General features: G+C 53.1%; 1 protein-coding gene across 5 annotated transcripts; it reads right to left on the reverse strand.

Moving 5' to 3' along the window:
• Positions 1 to 266: 266 nt before the first annotated feature.
• On the reverse strand, positions 267 to 7,648 carry LOC115333957. Of its 5 annotated transcripts, XM_041119255.1 has the most exons (5): positions 5,358 to 7,640; positions 4,886 to 5,002; positions 3,785 to 3,842; positions 2,090 to 2,392; positions 1,853 to 1,952 (listed from the first exon to the last, which is right to left on the reverse strand). In XM_041119255.1, the coding sequence occupies exons 1-4, from the start codon at positions 5,568 to 5,570 to the stop codon at positions 2,100 to 2,102; spliced, it is 681 nt and encodes a 226-aa protein (XP_040975189.1). In that variant the 5' UTR covers positions 5,571 to 7,640; the 3' UTR covers positions 1,853 to 1,952; positions 2,090 to 2,099. The 5 variants fall into 5 exon arrangements, 4 of the variants coding, with proteins under 4 accessions (XP_040975189.1, XP_040975190.1, XP_040975188.1 ...); XM_041119256.1 differs by having other exon boundaries at positions 1,853 to 2,392; positions 5,400 to 7,640; XM_041119254.1 differs by having other exon boundaries at positions 1,853 to 2,392.
• Between the last annotated feature and the right edge of the window lie 764 nt (positions 7,649 to 8,412).

Here is an 8,412-nt window from a genome sequence, read left to right on the forward strand (position 1 = left end):
GTATGGTCCTTTCCATGTTTTGATACCTTAGTGCTTGTTAGTGTTCTTATTATCTAAGTTCTCATTAGTGGTATAGCACCGTACGGTTAGTTTAAGCTAAATTATCTACAAGGATGGGAACAAAAGGCAGGAGTTCTTATCTTTTCCGGCCTTATCTATTCAAGCAAGGCCTCTACTTGTGTTTCCTTAACAAGATCGTAAATTCATCGGACACTTAATTAAGTCTCGTGATCGCTCTTGGTTCCTTCTTGCTCATCATTCCTAAGTACCAGTCTCTGGCAGGCTTAATCCTTGACAAACACCAGTCCTGGGTATGTAAAGTTACAGAGAGACAATCATTAAGCAATAAGCAGTTTGTTCTCTCTATCAATCCCCCCCCCCTTTTTCTTTAAACCTTTGCAACTATAGGATTCCGCTACTTCCGAGAGACCGTGTGAAGTATTTTTCGATTTCTACTTGATGTCTGATTTTATTTCGTTTCCAACTTTTGTAATTCCCTACTGTTATATGGCTTTTGCGGGAAGCAAGAACTATATACATACTCTCCTACTTCCCTTAGGCCTACGGTTATACAAGATCCAGCAAAACGGTTAAAGATTACATATGCAGAGAGGGTCACATTTCACCATGCGGCCCTATCGTTGTTTTATATTGACACGAATCAGGTTAATATATTTCACACTTAACAATCCTATACGTTATGCTTCACAATTTTACTTCTTAATCAAACCTAACTCTTCTACGTGATTAAATTTTGATTTCTTTACCAGAATATTTGCAACAGCTGGAGCCCAGCAGGAACAGGGGGGGCATGGCCCGACCCCCCCAGCGCCTCACCTCCTCCTCCCCTGGGCTCCCTCACGGCCCCTCGCCCCGTGCAAAGGGAGCGCAAACGCAGCCCGGAGGGCAACGGGGACGGACAGCCAGTGTTCGTTCAGCCAGTCGCGCGCCTAACGAGTCCTGCCAGCGAGTCCGCTCCGGGGCTCAGGGCCCCCCCCCCCCCCGACGCTCCCCCTGCCCCTGGGACACCTCTGATAGCATATGTCCATACATTCTGTATGGCACGTCTAAATATTTGGATGGTTTTAATGTTTTGTACCAGCCGTGGAAACTGGTTTGCTGCTAGGTGACTGTAAAAGTGAGATTTGGTAAATAATTATTAGAAATCTTACACTAACACAATGATTGAAACAGTAGACAAAAGTATAGCCAAGCAGTTAACTAGCAGAGGTAGGTACTTGTAAGTTTTGCAGTTCTTTGCTCTTAGGACTAGATGTTCCTGTGCACTAGATGAGAACAATGCTGAAACTGACCACGTGCGATTGAAACTGCGTTAAGCTTCAAGATCAAAGAACAAGGACAAGAATAAAGACTTCAAGGACAGCCAGCAAGAACTTCAAATGGGCCGGTGGTCGCAAAAGCAGCCCTTCGTCTCAAACGGATCCTTCATTGCGCATGATTGGATGTAGGCAGTACTGTGATAATCGGTTGCCATCATTTTTATGTATACGTATACTAATCTGATTAATATGCAATTAGTTATTCTATAGAACCTGTGTGTGCTAAACCTGTGGCACGCACGCTAGGTGGAACTATCCCCCGTGCATCCAGCGCTGCAATGAAGAATGCCTGCTTTCTAAAACTCCAAAACGAGCCTTAGAGAGTTTCTTCGACCGGCTTTTCAGTATCAGAGGTACAAGGGAGGAAAGGAGAAAAAAAAAAAAAAAAAAAAAAAAAAAAAAAAAGGCAGCGGTGTGGGAAAGAGAGGGGGCCGGGCAGGGCCAGGGAGGGACCGGAACGCAGAAGAGGGGAGAGAGACAGGGCCCCGAGGCTCACCACAGCTCTTGTTCTTGGCGCTGCCAGGAGAATTGGCCAGTTCAGACGCTTCTTTCTGCTCCTCTCCCGCTCCCCTCCTCTGCTGTAACTCCGGCTGCACGGCTGTCCTCCTCCCCCTAGGAGAACACGTGTCTCACAGGTCTTGCAAGACGAGGCTTCCTAGGCACAGAGCCTCGCTCGCTCGCACACTACGTGGCCGTACGGCACCGTCGGTGCTGCATACGGACCCTGCAGTGCACCTCGGCAGTCTGACCTGCTGCGGACTACGAGGAGGGATCCTTCCACACCCGGAGAGGCAGGCTCTCTCTTGCCTGCAGCGGGAGGCAGCTGCCGGCCGGCCGGCCTTCCATTTCTTCTTCTCTACCTTTCTCTGGCCTCTCCAGCTTCAGCCGCAGCAGCTCCTGCCCACAGCCGGTAAGTGCCCCGCCTGTCCCTTTGTGCTCCCGCGCCGCGCGGAGAGGGAGGCCAGGCAGAGACAGCCCACGCAAGCCTGAGGCTGCTGCAGTCAACGGCATCCCCAAGGGAGGAAGAGACAACCATGCCCTCAGCGCAGCCTCTGCGAAAGAGAAGCATCGACTCATTACCGCAGATCGCCCCTGGCCAGAGCCCCTCCTTCTGCAGAGGCTTCTGGAGATGCACTGAGGGCCAGCTTGCTGCCCTCACGACAGGGCTCGGGGGCTGCCTGCGGCCACAGCACAGGCTCCAGGGGAGGGGCTGGAGCTGGGGGCAGCCGCACGGGCCGAGCGGGGCCGGGGGAGGCGCCGGGGGAGCTCTGGCGACGCGGGGAGGCGCCCGCTGGCCACGCCTGGGGGGTGCGCGCCTCCGTCCCCTCTTCCCTTCTACCGGCGGCTCTCGGGGAACTCCCCGGCCCGGCTCGCCTCCGGCGGACCGGGAGCCTGCCGCGGCGGCCGCTTCGCAGCTTCCCGGCCCGGCAGCCCCGGGCGGCCAGCGGGCAGGAGGCACCCCTCGCCCTCGCCCCCGCCGGAGGGGATCGCTCGCCTCACCCGCGGTCCTGGCGCTCGCCCGGTGCCGCCAAGACCCGCGCCCTGCGCGCCGCCACGCTGCTCCCGGGGACCGCGCATGCGCCGGAGGGGCAGGAGCCGGCGCGCGACCGCCGGGCTGCAGTACCGCGCTTTGGCCACAAGGCGGCAGCAGCGGAGGCGGCGCCGCTGCTGCGCCCCTGTGCCGTGCCGGCGCTGCAGTTCCGCGCTTCGGCCACGAGGCGGCAGCAGCAGCGAGCGGACGGCGGGACGCGCGTGCCCAGGGGCGGCCCCGGCGCTGCGGTTCCGCGCTTTGCGCGCCGAGCGCCCGCCGACACCGCGCGCCTGGGGCGGCAGCGGCGTTTCCTTACCGGGAGGAAGCAACGAGCGCGGCGGCACCTCCCGCCGGTGCCGCATTGCCGTTACCGTCGGACGGCACGTGCAGGACGGGGGCAGCCCCGCGCACTCGCAGCCTCCGAGCTGCAGTACCGAACGTTGGTCGCAGGGTGGCAACTGCCAGGGCTTGGCGCGGCGCGCCAGCGCGCATGCGCGGCTCCCAGCTGCAGTACCGAACTTTGGTCAATAGGCGGCGGAAGAGAGCGCTGGCGAAACGCGCCGCCACCGCGCATGCGCGGCTCCCGAGCAGCTGCACGGCGTCATGGTTGCCAGGCAACAGCAGGAGGGCGGCCGAAACGCGCCAACGCGCACGCGCGGCTCCCGAAAGCCAGCGCCGCGTTTTGGTTGCCAGGCAACAGCAGGAGCGCCGTAAAGCACGCCGCCGCGCATGCGCGGTTGCCCAGACGCCGTGTCGCGCTGTGGTTGCTAGGCAACAGCGGCGAGCGCCGTAAAAGGCGCACCGCGCATGCGCGCCTCCCCAGCTGCCGTACAGCGTTTTGGCTGCTAGGCAACAGCGGGGGCCCAGCCACGCGCGCCACCGCGCATGCGCGCCTCCAGAACGCAGTTCCCACCTTCGCTCGCCGCGCAGCAGCATCCGCATCCCCGCAACGATCCTCTTCTGAGCATCAGCTGCAGGAGAGATGACTGACAGCTCAACCCAGCTAGAGACCAGCCACAGGCGGTAACTACTTACTGGGGGCACGGGGCTTACATTGCCCTGCCCTTTCCCCACTCGCAGCCCGGGCAGTCACCTTCATTGCCTCCCTTCCAAAAAGCACCCGAGTGGCCGGAGCGGCTACAGCAGTCAAGCACAAAGAACAGACAATTCGGGCGGTCGATTCTGTCCCTGCCCCCCCACCCCATTTTCTAGACAGGAGAAGCAGCACAGGGAACCTGCAAAGGGCAGGGGGGACGGGGGGTTCCCCTGGACCAAGCCCCAGGGACTGCTGTATCCGTCTGCATGCAGCATCACGGTTCTGGGAGTGACAGCAGCCAGTCAACAGATGCTGGCGAGAGATTAAAAAAAAAAAAAATAATAACGCCTGGTTCAGGTGACAGCCTGAAGGCAGGCCACAAGAGACCCAAAGCTGCTTCGTGCCGGGGGGGCAGCTCTGTTCAGCAGGAAACGGCGCATCCCAGCGGACCAGATGCGAGCGGCCCACCTGCAAGCGAGCGATACCCTGGCGATCCTGGGGCTCTGTTGGGGTGGGGCGCACCTTTCCTCACCTCTGTGCTATCACAACTCTGCTCTCCTAATCCTGCACGCACGCAAGGCTTCTTGTGCGGGGCTTGTCTCTTATCGAAGAGACGCTGCACGGTGTTACTTACCGCCCCGCCCTCCGGCGTGCAAAGTAATTAGACGTGAAGCAGGGAAAGCAAAGCGGCGCGTCGGGATAGTAGATGTTCTCGGCAGATGACCGCAGAGCCCTCGAGGTTCCATCTTTGCTCCCTACAGGAGCGTGGCTCCGCACCCCTTGCCGCTCCCCCCAGCAAGCGTCACGATTGCCCTTTGCTGTCTGCAACGTGCAGCACCCGCACGGCCCGAGTACTGCTGCTTACGGAGCAAGAGGCGCTCGCTATAAAGCGGCAATGAAGAACAAGGACGGCCCGTCAAGATGGCAGGAGGAACGCAGAGAGCCTCCAGCATTAGCCAGGCAGAGCTTGCGACTCACCTCGTGTCGTGGTCTAACCCCAGCCGGCAACGAAGCCCCACGCGACCGCTCACTCGCTCCCCCGCCGCCAGTGGGACGGGGAGACAATCGGAAGGGCGAAAGTGAGAAAACTCGTGGCTGGAAACGAAAAGAGTTTAATCATTAAAAAGAAACAACAGCAACAACTTGTAAGGAAAAGAAGAAAAAAAATGACAGAGAATGGGGTGCAGGCAGCATGCCAGGGGTCTGGAGCCTGACAGATGATGGGGGGGGTGGTGTGGCATATGGAGGAGGGAAAGGGGGGGGGGGGGCGAGGGCAGGAGATAGGAGAGCAGGGCACGCGGGGGGGAAACAACTCGCACGGGTTAAAAACTCGCGTGGGTGAAGGGGGCGGGCCGGAGCAACGGGGGGCACATGGGGGAGAAACACACACGGGGGGAGGGTAGGTGAGGGTACAAAGGTGGATGGGGGGACACGGGCGAGGATGACCTACCCCAGGGAGTCCACCCGGGATGATCCACAGCAGGTAACTCACCTGGGATAACGCGCAACAGAGAATCCACACCAGATCATCCACACTGGGAGGACCCCCAGCAATGCCCCTCAAACTGCCTGTGCTTCGCCCCCAATCTTCCCCAAACTGGCAAGCTTTTTGCTTTTTCAAAATACTCAGTTTGGGGTGTGTTTCAGTGCTTTTCCACAACATAAAAAGGGGTGATCTTTTGGTTGTGGTTTTGCGCGTGAAAACGGGGTGGGATTTTTCCTTTCCAGCTGCACAGATCCAGGCGGATTTGGCTTTCCCAGGAGTCCCAAATTCGTTTGTTTTTTTTTTCCCCTGTTGCAGACCCAGAATCAGGGGGGTTGGGGTTGTCCTGGTTTTGGCTGGAATAAAGTTAATTTTCTTCCGAGTAGCTGGTACAGGGCCATTTTGGATTTAGGACGAGAATAACGTTGACAACACACCGACGCTTTAGTTGTTGCTAAGCAGGGTTTATACTAAGTCAAGGACCTTCCAGCTTCTCATACCGCCCTGCCAGCGGAGGCTGGGGGTGCACAAGGAGAGTCGCTGAGCTAAAGGAGGATTCCAGGTAAACAGGTCAGCTCGAAATACACCACCCTCCTTTAAAAGTTAAGAGCGATTTGAACGCTTAAAATCAGCATTTAGGCTAATTGATACCATTTTGAACACCTGCTTAGCACACAAGTAAACACTCTTGCCGGGGTTGGAAAACATCTCCTCCCTTCCTTACAGCACTGCTGCAGGGAGAGAACCCCGGGAGGCTGCGGGACGAGGTCGTACACAATCAGAATCTATGCTTACGGATCCACCGCAACAGCTACAGCCCTTGGGCTGCTGCTGCTGCTGCTTTGCATCTTGCTTGTTTGGTGAATAAAGCTGAAAGTGAAGTGGAAAACTTCAAAGAGCAAAATGAAAAATAAAGAATAAATCTCAATAATTCACTTTACACTCAAAGGGTGTGCCCACGTTTATATACATCCAATAAGAATACTTATACTGTAAAAGTATTTGGTTTTCCTTTTGCATTACCTTAACTTGCACAGCTCTGAATTCCTACCGTTAAATTATCTATCTCCAAAGTACACAGTTATAACGTGACTAGGGGTTTTTGTGTGCGTTACGTAATGAGGAGGAACACCTGGCCAGCTGCGCTGCCCAAGAGAGGTGCTACTGAACTGCCAGGGAAACACACCATTGAAAGCCAGACAGAAAGAAAGTACTTCAGAGCACTCTGTCAAAACGTCAGGAAAGAAAACCCGTAACATTCAGTTGCCTCTCTTTTTAAACATTTAGAAAAATACCTAACCGCTTACATACACCTCATAAATGATATACTACAGCTATTTGGCAGTTACACTTTAAACAATGCAGGTCAATTTGTAAAATCCCCAGTGCTGCAATACCTCAGACTACCAAAAAGGACTGGCAGATTTCCTAATGCTTTTGGCTGTACTGAAGCACGCAGAGCAACACATTTTCACGTTGTCTCGACTGTTACAACTGAGAAACCAAAGACCAGTGATGCCATCAACTTTAGGAAGATGGGCTGTGCTTGGGTCTTTGGAAGGAAATTGACTTTTTTTTTTTTTTTCCCCCCTCTTTTTAAAGAGAGTGAAAAGTCTTGTTACTGATGACTTCTACTGTCAAGTCGATCACCTCTGAAGATCCACTCTGATGGGAAGTTCATAAAAGAAAATTTCTTTGAGTGACAAAGACTTCCATTTTGGAAAATCTCTTTCCAACTGAAGTCAAAATGACACGCTGTAGGTTAAAGGAAAAAATACATTACTGAAGCAGTAACTCATCAAAAACAATCAGGACTCACTGTCACTAGTTACAGGGCTGCCAGTGCTTCCTGGGAAAGCCTGGAAAACACACAGATGCGATGCCAATTTGTCCTGTTCTGTCCACGTCTCTTCTTTGACCTTGATTGCTTTTAGCACAGATGCTAGTTATCTCAGTAAGGTTGTCGAGTACTCCTATAAGCTATTTTAAAAAACTCATGGACTGCAAAAGCATAAAGCTTTTATCATGAAAACAAAGTCTGTTTCTTCTGAACAGCTGAACTCTTATGAACAGTTTCTTCCCTCTTTTAGTACAAAATTATTTTCACTATATCATTTACTAGCAAGTGCACAGAAACAGAAGATTATGCTTTCAGGAAGAGAAAATAAACGGAGGGAAGTAAATTTTGCATAGGTGTAACATGCTCCAGAACAGAACTTATTTTTAGTATTTGCGTTACAATATTTCACGTAAAAAAATGTAAAAGGAGAGTTGGCACACTCTTAATGTGGAAGTCCATACTGCAAGTACCTTTGGAAAAATGCAGACACACGTCACAGACGTACCTTGTACTTGCAGACCACTATTGATTCTTTCCATCTGTCTCGTATTGTCATGGCAGAAGAAAGGGCAACTCCGGAGGCACAGGACAACACACACAGACCAACATGATCAGGTGAAGCCCCCTTTACTAGAGCATCAGACATCATTTTATACATTGATTACATCTCTACATGCGTTTAGCTATTTTACTATTGGTTACACACATTATTCACACACTGTCCACGCGTCTAGTTACACTTAATAATTGGTTATATCAACACTGTACACGCGCATAAACATAAAACATAATTGGTTATACTAACTAAAACATAGGAGACTTGTCTCAGTCTAATTGGTCAAGATAAACTGCCGAATTGAGGTTGTTTGTGCCAAGTTCTCTTTATCGTGGAATGCGCACCTGTGTTTTTCTAATTGGTATCTTTCTTATTTTTGTCTTCTTGTTTATTCTGTTCAAGGCCTTCTAAAGGTGTTTGGAATGCTCTTGTGACCATTAGCTAAAAATGTTCCCACAACATTTCCCCCCTTTTTCTTTAAAAAGAGCATTAACAGATCTAGTCGCCACCATCCATGAACTCAGCCCAGCAATCGGCAGGTGCCAGCTTTAAGTGGGCGTCCCCACAGAGGCAACGATGGCCTTGCCGTACACCAACCCGATGCTCTTCGGAAAGTCCCGGTATTT

This window comes from Aquila chrysaetos, chromosome 22 (genome assembly GCF_900496995.4).
Source record: "Aquila chrysaetos chrysaetos chromosome 22, bAquChr1.4, whole genome shotgun sequence".
Lineage (NCBI taxonomy): Eukaryota > Metazoa > Chordata > Aves > Accipitriformes > Accipitridae > Aquila > Aquila chrysaetos.

Excerpts from the sequence above, each read along its gene's own strand:
- LOC115333957 (XM_041119255.1), bottom strand. The coding sequence starts at position 5,570 with ATGTTGTGGAAAAGCACTGAAACACACCCCAAACTGAGTATTTTGAAA. Across the intron at positions 5,003-5,357 it reads TCCCGGGTGGACTCCCTGGG|CCACGAGTTTTCTCACTTTC; the intron begins GTAGGTCATCCT and ends TTTCGTTTCCAG. Across the intron at positions 2,393-3,784 it reads CTGCTGCGCGGCGAGCGAAG|AGGCTGCGCTGAGGGCATGG; the intron begins GTGGGAACTGCG and ends TCTCTTTCGCAG.